Source organism: Phoxinus phoxinus (genome assembly GCF_949152265.1).
Source record: "Phoxinus phoxinus genome assembly, chromosome: 3".
NCBI classification, from domain to species: Eukaryota; Metazoa; Chordata; class Actinopteri; order Cypriniformes; family Leuciscidae; genus Phoxinus; species Phoxinus phoxinus.
Genome location: NC_136878.1, coordinates 28,111,018 through 28,126,870, shown reverse-complemented (window position 1 = coordinate 28,126,870; position 15,853 = coordinate 28,111,018). Strand labels below are relative to the sequence as shown.

The 15,853-nt window shown below is 37.6% G+C and overlaps 1 protein-coding gene across 1 annotated transcript in view; it reads right to left on the bottom strand.

The window, feature by feature from the left end:
- Positions 1-15,853, bottom strand: part of adamts3 (ADAM metallopeptidase with thrombospondin type 1 motif, 3) — a 154,872-nt gene that overhangs the window by 76,768 nt on the left and 62,251 nt on the right. The window contains exon 5 of the mRNA XM_079607110.1: positions 2,719-2,906. Within this exon, the coding sequence (XP_079463236.1) occupies positions 2,719-2,906 (188 nt within the window). The remainder of the gene's footprint in view (positions 1-2,718; positions 2,907-15,853) is intronic.

The following is a 15,853-nucleotide window of genomic DNA, read 5'->3' as shown; positions in this document are numbered from 1 at the left end:
GTCATTTGTACGGCAGAGAAGAGAGACAACTTTGGTGGATCTAATTGCACATCTGTGTTGAATTTGTGTCGAGATCTCTTCTCCTAAACAGAGCATGAACAATCAGAAGGAGGCATGAAGTAGGCATGCTGAAGATCTTCCATATGGTCCCTTTGTTCTGCCATATAGTAACACTTTACAATAAGGTCTCATTGGTTAACATTATTTAAAGCATTAACTAACATGGACAATGAGCAATATATGTGTACTGAATTTGTTAACCTCTAAAACAGCGTTGCAACATTTATTAAACTCTGATAATGTTAGTTAATAAAAATGTTCATGTTAGTCAGATACAACTTTTGCCTTAATTTTTTGTAAATGTTGAAATTAACATTAACATTTATAAATGCTGTATGTTCATTGTAATATGAGTAGTATTGTTCATTGCTCGTTCAGTTTCATATGCCAATGTTATCATTATAGTGGTCTACATATTATCATCTATATATATTTACATTGTACTTTTTTATATAAAACCCTAAAACAGCAAACAACAAAAGAACATAAAGAAATAAAATAAAATGAATTGGAGAAGGCTAAAAAAACTCTTATGAGTATTACTACAATTTGTTCTGACAGTTCCTTCAAAAATAATCTTGCTAATACTGCAAACACTTTTTTTCCCCCACATTTTTTTTTTCACCTTATAACTGGCAGTAGCTGTCAGGTCCACAAACTCTACACTCAGAAGGGAAAGGTGAGAAAAACAATCATGTTACAGCAAAAAAAACTATTTTTATATGCATGTTTAGACAGCTTTTAAAATAAAAAATATGCCTCGGCAGATCTGTGTTGCTGTAGCAATTTGTTGTTGTTGTAGGGAGCAGCAAAAATGTACCCGTGCAAAATGATTAAATTCTCCATTGGCATATGGACACAGATTGCCTAAACTACTCTTTAAATCAGCAGAGGACGGTTAGTCTCTTACCAACTGCCCCCCTCTCTTCGTCCCAGCCGCCTCATGCAATTAAACAGAAGCTCTGTTTGATACAGAAAATTGTCCTCTTCAGGCAGCAGGGCTTTAAATAAGCATGCAATGGGCCTAACCACAGAAGTCTGCATGTGTGAAAGTTGTAGGAACGTTACATTTTAATACAGAGCTCATTACATTCTGAATGCTGGGCCAATCTTTAGTGAGGGTTTATTAAACATTGTAGTACATCTCATCAATACACTGGTGTACAGAGCAGCAGGGACATCTACTGGAGGAAGGACTTCTAAATTTCTCAAAAGCAGCGGTTTAATCTTACAATGTTATATGAGTGTAATAGCTGTTTCGTAGCTACTTTATTTCTCAGCCACATCCTCAAGTACGCCATATTTGGTCTATGCCACATCAAGATGACACAGCAAATAAATCCTCCACAAAAGAAAGTAGAGCTTTCCTTTGAATATATTGACATTAATTCTTGCAAATTGTTCAAGCAAAACTAAGGGTGGGATGCACTTGATCCTGTAACATTATGCAATCAGCTGAAGGGCAACATAAATACATCAGACATAAGGAGCTTACAGGCACTGTGTATCTACAGTTGCATTGTTTATGTGCTGAATCTATGATGCTATTATCTCCACAGATTACACAGTGCATCTGTGGTCATGTTTTAAACCGTATATATTTATCTTGTGCTAGCCTAAGAATTAACTTTTCTTCCAAAAACAGGAAATGTCACAGACAGGACCACATCTGGACAATGTCACCACTCATACAAGGTCAATCTCTTTACAGGTGCAGTTTAATGACATATTTGTGTATAAGCATGTTGACTGCCACCATCCACTTAGAGAGGTATTTTGTCATCAGCAATCATCTTGAAATTAATTTGTAAAGTAGCAAAAAACACTTAAGCACCTGTGCCTTCCATTTATGCGCGTCAGAGGACTGAATCAGGAGGAGATGGTTAATAGGTTTTATGAGGAAGAAGAGAATTGGTTGCTCAACAATAAAGATGGCCTGATGGTCAGGGGCCAGTGTGAGACAGTTCTGGGCTAGGGGTATGTCAGTGAATTTGGGATTGAAATCTGCATGTTAATCACCAGTTTCATTAAATATTTTATTGTTCCATACATTATGTATTTCTTAATATTTTTAATGATGTGTTTGTGTGTATATATAAGACCTGACGCACAGGCACATTATACTGTTTTATATAGCCAATATACTTGTCTTTATATGCGCGCACTTTGGGTGTGAGGGAATGAGTAAAATTCTGCTGAATACGCGCAATCCCACGCCGAAATTCAAGCCCTGTAACACCAACCATATTTAATCCAGAGCAAATGAATCGCGTGAGTAAACACTTGTCAACTCGCTGTAGGAGAGATTAGAGAGAGCGAAAACGCACAGCTGGTATTGTGTCCTGCGGAAGAGTTTCAGGTATTTCAGTATCGTTTTGTATCAAAAAATCATTTGATTGAACTTAGTTTATTAATTCAGATGCCTTTTTAAAAGACTACAATGTATATTATATAAAATTCAACCCGCGAAAGTGGCTAGTATGAGTTACAGTGTTACATGTCAACGCTGAAATCCACCCTGTTAATTTCAAGACCTGTATATGTGTGTATATATGGCTAATAATATTGTGTTCTAGCACCCAAAATAAATAAATTAATTAATGAAGTAATTAAATAAGTAATCCGGTTGAGCCCTGCTAAAGATGATAGGATACTCACAATGTTCATGAGGGTGAGGAGATAGTTTTGCACATGCTCTTTGCCATGAAAACGGACAACAGAATCATCTACTCCAAGCAGCACCTCAATATTGTAGTCATCGTCACCAGCGTGCCTCCGTCTCCTGACTGTCCTTTTGACTTGTTTAGCAATACTGTCCAGCACCCTTGGCACATTCAATTCAGGCTCTGCAAGACAAAATGGTTAGTCTCAAAAAAGCACCTTATCTTAATCATTTGACAACACCAGCATATTAAACATCTTAAGGGCATGTGCATTACTATGCACTAGCGTCTTGCAAGTTTTCTTTTTTCTCTTCTTTGTTAGAGTGCAAGTGGATGCCAGCCAAGAACAACAGAAAGCAATCCCAACAAGGGCCCTTCATGATCCAAGATCAATCCAGGCAATAAACCAATGTCTTTTTTAAACGCTGATGCTAAAATAAATATTCCAAACATCTTGCTCTTTGGCTGGCTCTGGCCTACAGTGTGGGGATTGTGAAGAACATTCCTCGGCTCCTACATCCCGTCATGACACACGCATTCTTGTGTGGCCCAGCTCCCAGAAGAGTAAACACGTCTCTGAGGTTCCACTTCAAAAAGCACAGGGCTTCCCCTCACGCTCAGACGTGCCATGTGTCCCTCGCAGGTTCCTTGGTCCACAGCGTCTCTATGTACACCCTCATTCTCCTGAGGGGCTGCCATTCACAAATGGCAAAGCAAGGATAGCACACACATGGCAAACCTGCCTAACCCGCCGGCCCCAATTCTAAAAATGACTTATGATGGCAAATGAGACCATCCAGATCACCAGTGGAAATCTACTATGTCTAGACTGCAAAACTCAAAAAGTGTGTGTGGGTCAGGATTTTACAGAATTATTTTGTATGCCATACTTATGCTTATTAATGTGTGTCATTCAATTGTAATATTTGTTTGGTTATGATTTATTCCAAATTATTATTTATTTATTATTAACATGCTTATGTTATGACATTCATTATACATCAAATAAGATCTCCAACAATGATCTGTATAAGAAAACGGGAAGCTGGAGCATCACCAAGGAGATTACACACAGACGCTTGAGATGGCTAGGACATGTGTTAAGGATGGAGCAGGACAGCATCACAAAATTCACCCTAAGATGGACACCACCTGGTAAAAGAAAACCTGGGAGACCCAGAACCACCTGGCGCAGAACTGTGACACAAAAGCTGGAACAGATGAACCTGTCATGGGGAGAGGCCCAACATGCTGCCAGGGATCGAATACAATGGAGAGTGCTCATTGAAGCCTTATGTCCCATAGGGGATGAAGAGAAATGATGATGATGATGATGTTTAAAGGTACAATATGTAAGATTTTTTTTTATTAAAAAATCAAAAAATCACGTGCACAGTGCAAAATAATTCCTGCAGTTGTGTACTTACAATATCCCAAAAGTTCCCAAAGATTTTGAATTTCAGAGAAATTCCTATTTTAAATAATGGGCTGTCCCGGAATTCCTGTTCACTCGTCGCCTGTCAATGACGTAATATCCGCGTTATCCCTGGTTTCCGTTTGTGCTGCCATAGTAACCATGGCGACAGACGTGGACAACAGCGTTACATCTAGCCGCACACTCACACTGTTGTTGTTTCGTTCAAACATTATAAACCATGGCAAGCAGACTTTGTGACAAATGGTGAACTAAAACGAGGATCAACGTCCGTGACAAACTTCGACTTGACAGAGCTCTTGCATGTACTTTATTAGACAGATGAGCAAATGTACAAAAAACAAATCATTATATCTCAACATGATGAAATGTTAGAATATGATCATGTATGTTGTTCTAATGTTGATCTAGCTTACTGCTAGTCTCATACAGCCAACAAACTAACACATAGAATAATATTATTATAACTTTTAACACACTCAAATGCAGTTTAGTGTGGTAGTGTAGACCAAGTGAAACAGCGCTGTGTTACCTCACAAGTTTCATTCGTCTAGTAAACTGACCTGTGTGAGTAGTAATTCATCACTAGTAGTCACTAGTAGCACTAGTACTAGTAGGGTAGTTCGTTAGAATTAAATGTCCTTATTCCTTTATATCCACGGGACTTGCGTGGGGCGCTGATCTGTCTCTCATTAGCAATCGTTCCCTACTTCATACCACAGTCATGTTAAAAAAATCAATGTATTCACTCATCCATAAACATTATTAGATCCATCAGCTTGGCGACAAGTTCCATAATTCCGCTGGAATTTTGCATTATTTAGCTACGCCTTTGTTATTGTAAGAGGTTAGCGACCCCTAGCAGAGAAAAAAATTACATATTGTAGCTTTAAAGTAAGCAGTTTATACTATTTGTGGGCATATTATAACCTTCTTAATATCCTCAGGTTTTACCAGGCCTCACAATGACACCAGCTTAATAAACACTAAGGGTGTATTCACACCAGGAAAGTCCGATAGTTCACTTGCTTTGGTCCGGACCAAATCATTTTTTTGTAGTTGTTGTTTGGTACGGTTCGCTTTCACACTACTCTTTTTGCAAGTGAACCAAAATTTGTAAACAAAACCACACGTGTGCTAAGGTCGTCCATTCATTGGACAAGGATTCTCAAGTAGGGAAATTAGGAAGTGCAAAAAAAAAGCTATTATATACAGTGCTAACAAGTGCTGTCAACGTTAACGCTTTCGATTAAGTTTGACCAGTTTAACGCAAATTAACGCAGCACCCCCCCCCCCCCCCACACACACACACACACCCCCACACCCACCCACCATCCTTGTATTGTAACTATCGTTACATTATATGAACTTGCTCGTATTCATGCAAATGCTTTTAAAGCATTAATGCGCAATCAGACTAAATAGAACGCTCAGTATGTGAATGTCCTGATGCGCACACACTCATTCATTCATTCCATTCCAATGATGCACTCATGACGCGCAGAAAGACGCACAACAGTATCGTGTGGCCAGACAGTGCGCCGGAATGAAATTCTCTTTCGCACTTGAACGATCAATAACACAAACCATTATGCCAAAATGTAGTAAATCAACAACAGATCACTTTCCCATAACGCAACTCCGACTACGGAGGCCTGTTAACTCAAAGGCGCAGTGCTTTCTTGCAATTGGGTCGGTTCATGTTCACATCGTAAACGAACCGTACCAGAGTTCGTTTGGAACCGTACCGAGACCACCTCTTCAGCTGGGTCTCGGTTGGACTGTTTGGTCCGCACCCGAGTTTGATTGCTGTATTCACACCTGCCCAAAAGGTCCGCACCAAGGGGGGAAACGAACTAGAGTTCGATTCAATCGAACTAAACAAGACAGGTGTGAATACACCCTAAATGTCTTAAAGTCCCCCTGTAGTCAACCATTTTATCCCTTTAAACTCATCTTTGATCACTAAAATTAAAAAAAATGTCTTCATGTCTTAAAATAGCTTGAATGTAACTCTACTCCCTTAGTACACGTGGACCCATGAATATGCAAGTTAGCCCTGCCTCCACTCACTCACACCAGCTCAGAGACCCACTCAAGTTACTGTAGTAAACACTGCACAAATATATATCGCTCTTTACAACGTCAGACACATAACGGTAATTAATATGATTAGCCTTTTGCTTGACTCCGTTATCAAACATGTGTTGCTAAATGTTACACACTCACACACCATATTCCCATTCGCCATCTCTGTCTGCCTTCTAAAAATCACAGCATCCTTAGAAATGCTTTGAACATCATAGAACGTCAGTGGAGGAAGGTACTCGTTCACTGAACATTTAAATATTGTCCTGCCAGCATTTTTTTTAAAAAGTTGCCAGCCAGCGCCAGCATTTTTGATAATTTTCACAAAACTTTCATGGCCCCCAGAATATGTTGTTGTATAAATATCTGAGCATGCAATATATCAAAAGAAAGAACAGACCCTCTGCTTTAAAAAAAAAAAAAAAAAAAAAAAATTATTCTAGCCTCATGCACTTTTTTTTATCAACACTTGAATATGGGTAAGTTTCATAAAAAAGCTACATTTTGATCAAAAAGTTGATAGAATCACGCTTTTGTCAAAGACTATCTGGATCGGACATATAGATCATAAATTGAGTCCATCAACACCCCTAAAGCTTCACAGTCCTATAGCTTGTCCTGGGTCGACATTTAATTAGGCAGATTTATATGCTGTTTAATTTTGTTGATTGTGTTATTTTAAATATGATTACATATAAGATCACTTGTTTCTGCGTCTTCTTTGCATGTGTTTTGATCAGGAGATTCAATACATTTTCAGAATATGTGTGCCCCCTAGCATATAACAGTGAGTTAATAAAAGAATAAAGAGCTGCTACAATGTCTTCTACATTTGCAAGTCTTGTTTTCATAGTAAGTAAATATCACCTCATCCAGCTGTCCTTTTATTTTTAGTATCCCGTTGCTTTGTGAGAAGATACAAATGATTCATTGCACGAGTAAAGTTTCTGAATCAATCAGACGAAATTGCGAACAATTTGTAGACCTTCTTACAAAACCATTTGACCGAAAGATTAATTCACGAATCTGCCATTGTTAGTTCACATTCTGAACAGCCGAGAGAAAACGCACAAACAAATTGCTGAAATATATTATCAGGGTAAATGACTCTGAGGAAGTATACGTTAATCTCTCCATCATCAGACAAGGATTCATCAGCTATATTTATCAGACAAGGATTTATCTGACACCCCTAATTAGGGGACAGAAAATATCATTACCTCAGTAAAACAACAACAGTAGACAAAGTAAGGTCCCCAGCACCATGACAGAAAAACAAATCCGTGTTTGTCTTCCCCTCAACTCGATCTCATTTCGATTCTTCACTCGTAAAACATGAGTGGGTTTGCCTTGCCAGCCACGCTCCGCACAATAAAAATTCAGGAGGTGGCAGACTGCTGTGGAGGAAAAACTGGATGCATACATGGCATCTTTTAAAATGATGGCACAAAGAAACATTTGGAACATCATGAGCCTTGGTTTAACTCGTTTTACATTATTTTGATTTTACATTATTATCAGATGTGCTCACCATATTTTAGAGTGCTGAAAAATACATTCATTTTATTCTCAAAGCAAAAGTCTACACGGGCGTCTACTTAAAATAGAAAGATTCTACATAAAAGCACAATTTTGCATGATTACATGTAAGTATATTGAATGTAAAAAATGCACACGCTGTCATGATGAAAGCATTCTTAGTGGCATAAAATGAACAAATTGAGTTGACAGTTACAGAGCCCCTTTATCATCATGAAATCCGCTTACTCTTTTTTTATTTGAAATTATTTGATAAACAAATTGGGCATGCTAAAACCATCTATGAATCCAATTACCGTTTTATTCAAGGATGTAAAAGGGATCTATGCAGTGTCTCTTGACAAATGCAGTGTGATTGGATTTCGCTTTTTTCTGCCTATTCTATCTTGGTTTAGAAAATAGATCCCTCTGCTCTCCTTACAGAAAACTTGTGTGAGGATTAATGACCATCTCTTTGATTGGCGAAGGTGGTGTTTCTTCCCTGAAGTATAAAGAATTAGCAAGCAACAGTGTGCTAATAACAAACAGCATCAGGATCAAAAGATTCTGCAGGAGGCAGTTTTGATGGAATTCTTCCACGTGGCGCTCAAGTATAACACCACTAGCTGTGATCTAATGTGCCGGGAGCTACTTTAACTCTTTATTAGGACATAAGAGAACTCTTGTAAACGAGAGCAGCTGAGTTAGCAAATGGTGGCCTCCTAAAGCTGGAGTATGGTGTGGTAACTGTACATCATGAACATTCTCGGCCTCATTTGAGGCAGTCAGGTGATCTTTCATTTTTAATTGCGACTCTAAGTATCTTATTGTGCGCTTAATTAATTATTATATTTTTCTGTTTGTTCAAAGGGTCTCTGTACATGTCTCTGTATATCTCTGTAAAGTTCTCTGAAGACGTCAGATAAAACAGAATAAACTTTTTAGCTATTAAATACACTGAATCCATTAAGATGGGAGAGAAAAATTACTTTCTATATCCCAATGAGACTTGATGTTATCTGTGATCTCTGGTGTCAATCCTCATTTTCTTCCACAGTGAAAGCAGGTATGAAGCAAATCAGTTTTAATTATTATCCCATTCATGTCACCCAGCCTGCAGCTCACAATCAACATATATGTCAAACGTTTCTCTTTTCTTAATGATTCTGTTTGTTCGAATGAACAAGATCCAAATATCGAAAGATGCCTACGAATATAAAGAAAATATATGTTAAGAAATTATATTGTATGATATTAATACTTACTAAAACACATTCGTCGTGGATCGTACAATGGGGAGGTGAGCTAATTCCGGCAGTTCAATTATTCTTTGCACAATTCAAGACTTTTCAATGCGTGGCAAACCCTGGGCTGTCATTTTGGATTATGAGAAATAACTTATTTTTGGACTCACACGTTTAGTATCCAGTAGAAAATGTATCATTTGACAGCATAATTAATGCACAATAGATTGCTCTCTAAAAAGGCTTTGAAGTATAGTTACATTTTAAAGACCACACATTCAGCCTTTGTAAATATATTTACCCAGATTTGTTTGTTTGTTTCAATCAGTTTTAATGCTTTTGAAATAAGTCTCTTCTGTTCACCAAAGCTGCATTTATTTGATAAAAATACAGTGAAGACAGTAATAGTGTGAAATATTAATATAAACTTGTATTCATATATTTTCTATTTGAATATATTTTAAAATGTAATTTATTCCTGTGATGGCAAAGCTGAATTTTCAACATCATTACTCCAGTCTTCAGTATACATTTACATGGACATCTTTTGTTTCAATTATCAGAATTAATCCATTCAGATTGATGAATCCGAACACAGTGTTTATGTGAACACTAAATAAAGTGATCGGGTTGATGTGCGCATTTATATGGCACAAGCTTCAAATTAGAATTGATTCTTTGACATGCGCACACTGCATGAATAAACAGAGTTTCCCACTGTTTTCGCATACTAACCATTCTCCTACATTGCTTCTTTCCTTTGTTTTAAAGAGCAGACTAAAATTGAGAGGGGATCAGGCCTTTTCTGTTATTGCCCCAAAACTGTGTAATAGCCTTCCACTGTGTGTTAGAACTGCTCACTTTCTGATTTTAAATCTAAGCTAAAAACTCCCTGTATATGTACTGTATATGTACCAGAGATTAATATCATCTCTGTGTTGATTTGTTTTTGTTTTGAATGTTGTTATATTTGTGTCAATGTAAAGCACTTTGGTCAACTCTTAGTTGTTTTAAACTGCTCTAGAAATAAATTTGACATTGACATAGTTGACACTAGTCCGATTACAATTAGATTATTAAGGTCCATGTAAACTCAAGAAACATTTCTTATTATCAATACTAAAAAAACAATGGAGCAGCTTAATATTTATTTATTTATAAAATAAATAAAGGAAACTGTGGTAAAAAAAAAAAAAAAAAAACTGGATTATTTGATGAATACATATAATTAATTAGCATTTTTTCTTTCTTTTTTTGTGCCTAGGGGTTATGACTGCATTTATTTGACATAAAATCTTGGTATTACTTTGCAGTAAGGTCCCATAGTTAAAGGGGTCCTTGATTATCATTTCACTTTTTTAACTTTAGTTAATGTGTAATGTTGGTGTTTGAGCATAAAAAACATCTGCAAAGTTACAACGCTCAAAGTTCAATGCGGAGGGAGATATTTTATTTTGCAGAAATCGATTTTTAAGGACTACAACAAACGGCTGGCAGGGACTACAACGAGCTTCTTCCCGGGTTGGTGACATCACAAACCCTAAAGTTCAGTAGCCCCGCCCACTGATTCGACCACAACTAGTAGTAGTAGGTAAACAACAGACGGGATGCTAACACTGGCTCGAGCAACTAAGCGATAAGCGTTTGAAGAGTGCAAGATGTTGTGCAGTCCCAGGTTGTGGAAAAACAGTAGCTACATTGGATTTACAGAGAGCCTGAAATAAAAAAATTATGCTGTGCCTTCTATATTGGATCCGACAGGAACGGTGCAACACACTTATGAGTAAAAAAGTTTTTACTGTGTTACTATTGCTATGTTATAGATCATTTGATATGTAAGGATTATGTACATGTCAAGCCAAAATTTTAGTCTGTGGGCCCTATTTTAACGTTCTGAAACGCAAGTATAAAACGCGAAACGCAAGTAACTTTGTGGGCGGATCCCGGGCGCTGTTGCTATTATACCGGCGGGATAAATGGTATAATATGCTCCACGCAAATCTAAAATGGGTTGGTCTGAAGTAGCTTCATTATTCATAGGTGTAGTTTGTGCGTAACGTGAAATAAACCAATCAGAGCGTCTTCTCACATTTCCTTCAAGAGCAGGTGCACTTGTTCCATGGCGGATTGCTATTATAACGGCGGATTTGCCAGCGCACGCCAGGAGCGGTTCACACAGCCGAGGAGACCGACGTTCTCGTCAGGGCCGTAAAAGACAGAGTCTTTGTATGGGGATGGGAGAAACCCACCCAAATGAGCTTCGGTTAAACAGGCGTATAATAATTTGGGTAAATGTGTAAGCTAGATTTATGCCTATTTTTTCACATCTTCATGAACACAACAATGATTTCCCTCGTGTGTTAATATTTTTCCTTGTAATAATGTATGATTTGCAAAAATGAAAACTGCTGTGTCTTTTTAGATTAGAGAATCAAAGTATGAATGTTCTTCACACGCTACATAATGGCCAAGCATGCGCCCTTAAAATAGCATATGTCTAACGCGCAACGCGCCACTGTCTTTAGACTAGGTTTTTCCTGGTCAGTGGCGAAATTGTTTTCCCAAACTGCAAAATAGCAGTGGGACTTTTGCCTTTAAAAACTAGTCATGGCATACATTGCAGTCAGTTCTGTTTTGACCTGGACAGATCGATAGAGTTCCGTGACTCTGCGTAAGCTGGATAAGGTATTTTTTCCAGTAGGTTTGAACCTGCTGGTGGTCGAGGAAGGAAAGAAATATTAATTTGTGGGTTGAAAAACGATTAAAGGTCCTGTTCTTCGTGATCCCATTTTAAAAAATTTAGCTATTGTGTAATGTTGCTGTTAGAGCATAAATAATACCTGTAAAATTATAAAGCTCAAAGTTCAATGCCAAGCGAGATATTTTTTTTTAACAGAAGTCCCCTTTCAAAGCCTACAGCGAACGTCCGGTTTGGACTACATCTGAAGGAGGGACTTCATAGAACAAGGAAGTCATCAGCCCGTTTTTAGGACAGTGAAAACAGCGGTATACAGAAAAGTACATTTTATGAAAAATACAGTTGTTTTTTTCACGCGAAACATGAACACATGTTATATTGCACACTGTAAACGCAATCAAAGCTTCAAAAACACAGGAAAAACGGGACCTTTAAATCTACAGGAATATATTTTTAGTTTACGCAGTTCGCTACAGATGCGGTTACAGTAGCTAGCTCTGACTAATAGTAGCACACGTTCTGACCATCCAATCAAACGGCGTGAAAATGCTTACAATATTGTATGCCTGCTAGATGGCCCTGGTGCAGTCAACTCGAAATCTGATTGGCTGATTAAATCTGACTGATTATCTGATTGGTTAAAGCAACAGTTTCATTGCCATTCATTTTAAGCTACGGGCACCTGTCGCACTATCGATTCTGAAGGCCTCGAGGCAGATATATTTGACCCTGGCAACACATGATGGCTGAAATATGATTGGATAAAAGCGCTAAAATAAATATACACTACTGAAAGCAGTGCAACCAAGACAAAAGCTATGAAATTAAGAGAATGGAGTGGACTATTGGGAATTATTTAATACTCATTCATAAAAATATATATATTAAAGTGCAAGTAGGTGATTCTGATAGTGTTTAGGCCAGCAGAGAAGGCCTTGCTGGCCCTGAAGGCCCACCACTGCTAAATACCTACTTAAGCACTACTTAAACAATATATACAGCACGTATGCTCATATGATAAGTGTATTATGCTTTTTTATTAAAATCAGAAGTGTACTCAAGCTGTCATGACAGCCTTTCAAACATCTGTGAAACTGATAGGACATATGACAGCTAATCTCACCAATGTCTCAAAACACAATATCCTTGAAAGTCAGGAGGGGAAAGAGGAGAGCATTTTTATGTTGTTTATGCTGTAAATATAACATAAAAACAGTTGGTGTCATTGGGTTCAGCTCTCAGAGGCCTTCTGTCAACCTTGCACAGTGAAAGTAAAAGAATGAACGTCTATAATTCATTCATGATGATGAAAACCTCATGTGGTGTGCTATCCTCTACAAATACTGCCCATTACGCTTCATTGAATGCAGGAAGCTTAAAGAATGATGATATGTGTCATGTTTGACAACTCGACTACACAGAGACACTGCGCCACTTCTATTACACTTTGTTGTCCCCCCACAGAGAGAGAGAGAGAGAGAGAGAGAGAGAGAGAGAGAGAGAGAGAGAGAGAGAGAGAGAGAGAGAGAGAGAGAGAGAGAGAGAGGCCATGAAGTTCTTTCCCAGACAACATTTTGCCGCCCCAAAACAAAAACAGATGTGGCCACATTGACGAAAATTCAGATAGAACCTAATATTAAGCCTTGAATAAGTTAAGCCAGGTGCATTGAAAAAGTACAATTATTGCTAGAAAGCAAGTGAAAACCGTAAAAAAAAAAGTCATTAGGAGCTGCACATGATAAACATTAGTCCATAAAAAAACATTAATTCCAGAATAAACATTTACAACAGTCCATTTACATTCACAAAGACCTTTCAATAAAGTAAACAGCTGATAACAGCACAAATGCAAAGTCTTCCTGTCTTGCAGGTGGTTTTAAACTAATTTAAAACTGCACAAAAGCTGTATAAGCAGGGGCATGAAAAGAACCTTACTGCTAATATATCCACATTAGTGTCTCAAAAGGAATACATTCTTGGACGATAACTTCAGTCACTGAGCATGATTCTCTGCCAGCTCTTGAAGATTTTCCTCTTTTCTTCTATTTCTGTTAATAAATTACTTATGGAATAAAATACGCAATAGTTATGACATAGTTATTCCACGGGCCAAGAATTCTAAGAATTCTGTCTATTTGTGTCTAAATCCAGCTAAGCTAAAGAGACAGGAAAGAAGATGGGCATTGTGGGATGGTACTAAAACCAGACCTGTTTCACTGCCAGATGGCATGGCACACAGGCACAGGGGTGTTTCACAGAGTAACTTCCCAACTCTAATGACACATTCAAATGTTTTGAAACTGCTTTCAAGGTCATCCTCAACTTGACACACTTCAGAGCCAAGACTTTAGGATAATTATAGCACTGGCTCATGGAAAAAAAATGTATCAACTATTACAAATTAATTTCAAAAGGGAATATGGAAAGAACAGTGCCTGACCAATTCATTTCACAGAACAATTCATTTGAGAGGTAAATTGCACCACACATTTGACACAATATTCTCCTTTTGACTGACTGGAGATGAACTTCGGAAAGAAAAGGGTCACCGATGGAGAATTGGAGGGTTGCACATATCTATCTGTCTATCTGACAAAAAAGGCCAAACTTGGCATACAAAGTTCTGTTTAGTGGTTCCATTTAAAACTTGCTTAATAGTTGTGCACATTGCTGAACAAGAGCAATAGCAGATATTCATGAGCTAGTTTTAAAACTTTACATTAGCCATTTATCAGAATTCATTGTGTGGCTTTTAGCCTAATAAACTCAGCTGAGAGTGAATTAAACATTAATATTCCATTACAAAAAAGTGCTTAACCCAAGAATAATTGATGGAAGCACATAATTCTTTCTTTGACTCAAGAATCAGAATCGTTCATGGTACAAACCTTCAGGAAGAATGATGTGAATTAGGTATACGTTTCCGGTTTTCTGCTCCAAAGCATTTACTTTTAAAAAATGTGAGTGCCCCAGGCAAGATCAGCTTTATATCCTCTGTTAAACATGGTTGTTGGATATTCAAAACGAATAGTATACATCTGAAGTTGGCCTAAAGGTATGCTGAATTTGCACTTATTAAAGACTTACTTATTCTAAGACTACTTATTATGTCTGCCTTATTTGTATTATGCAAATGAAGTTCTGCAACTGGCAATAGTTGTCTCAACAGGCTCTGGGTTATCTTAGCCATGCCATTTTACATCTTAACACATCATACAGGACCAGAATGTAAAGAAGCCCTGTTTCATTCTTTGATGGACCTCAATATTTTCATGACAACTAATCTCATCCCCTTTTGGTTGTTTATTTTGTATTTTGTAAGATTGAATTATTAAAGTGGATATAGTGCTAAGAAAGAACATACAATTTCCCCCAGTCTAAAAGCCTAAACAGTGTTTCATATCTTGTGAACATAAGACTTATGCTTAATAACATAATGTTTCTTTAATCATCTACTTTGCTAAGATCCCTGATAAAGACATTTCCAATAGTCTCATGATGAAAACTCTGGCAATTGCACATAGACGCCAACAGTTTGCTTATCAGCTAAACTACAAAGTGTTTTCTAAGATGATGCCATCCGCCTCCAGGCAAATATCATCTTCTATGACTTTGTTTATACCAATTAATTTTCTAAGAACTTCCTACTCAGAAGTGCTAGTGCAAATCTGACGTGTTTATGTGTCTTCACGATCATGTAGGCTGGGAAAGAACAAAGGCGCAAGCTATTTAAAGCTAAAGCTATTTAGTCCAATGAAAAGGCACTTTAAGGGCCTTTTATTCTTGATGTGGGAAAATATTTATGTGGAAGTCTTTGACAGCACAATGGAAGAGGAGGGGCCTTTGGATTGTCTCTTTCATGGATGCAATTACTCACAATTTAGGCCCTTGTGTTCACTGTGTAACCACATAGCTTTATTCTGCTGATCCTTAATGTGTCAGAGAAGCCAACTGTCCTTGCTTCTGGAGCTTTCATTTAGTGCACCCAAGGTCTACAGCATTGGACACAACAGATGGGCAACAAGCTTTAGAAGTAAATAAGCACCACAATCCACATTACTAGCTATCCTTGTTCTCTCTTTCAGCCATGAAACACTTGAAAATATATAAAAAAATAAAATAAAAAAAGATTTGAAAATACTAATAA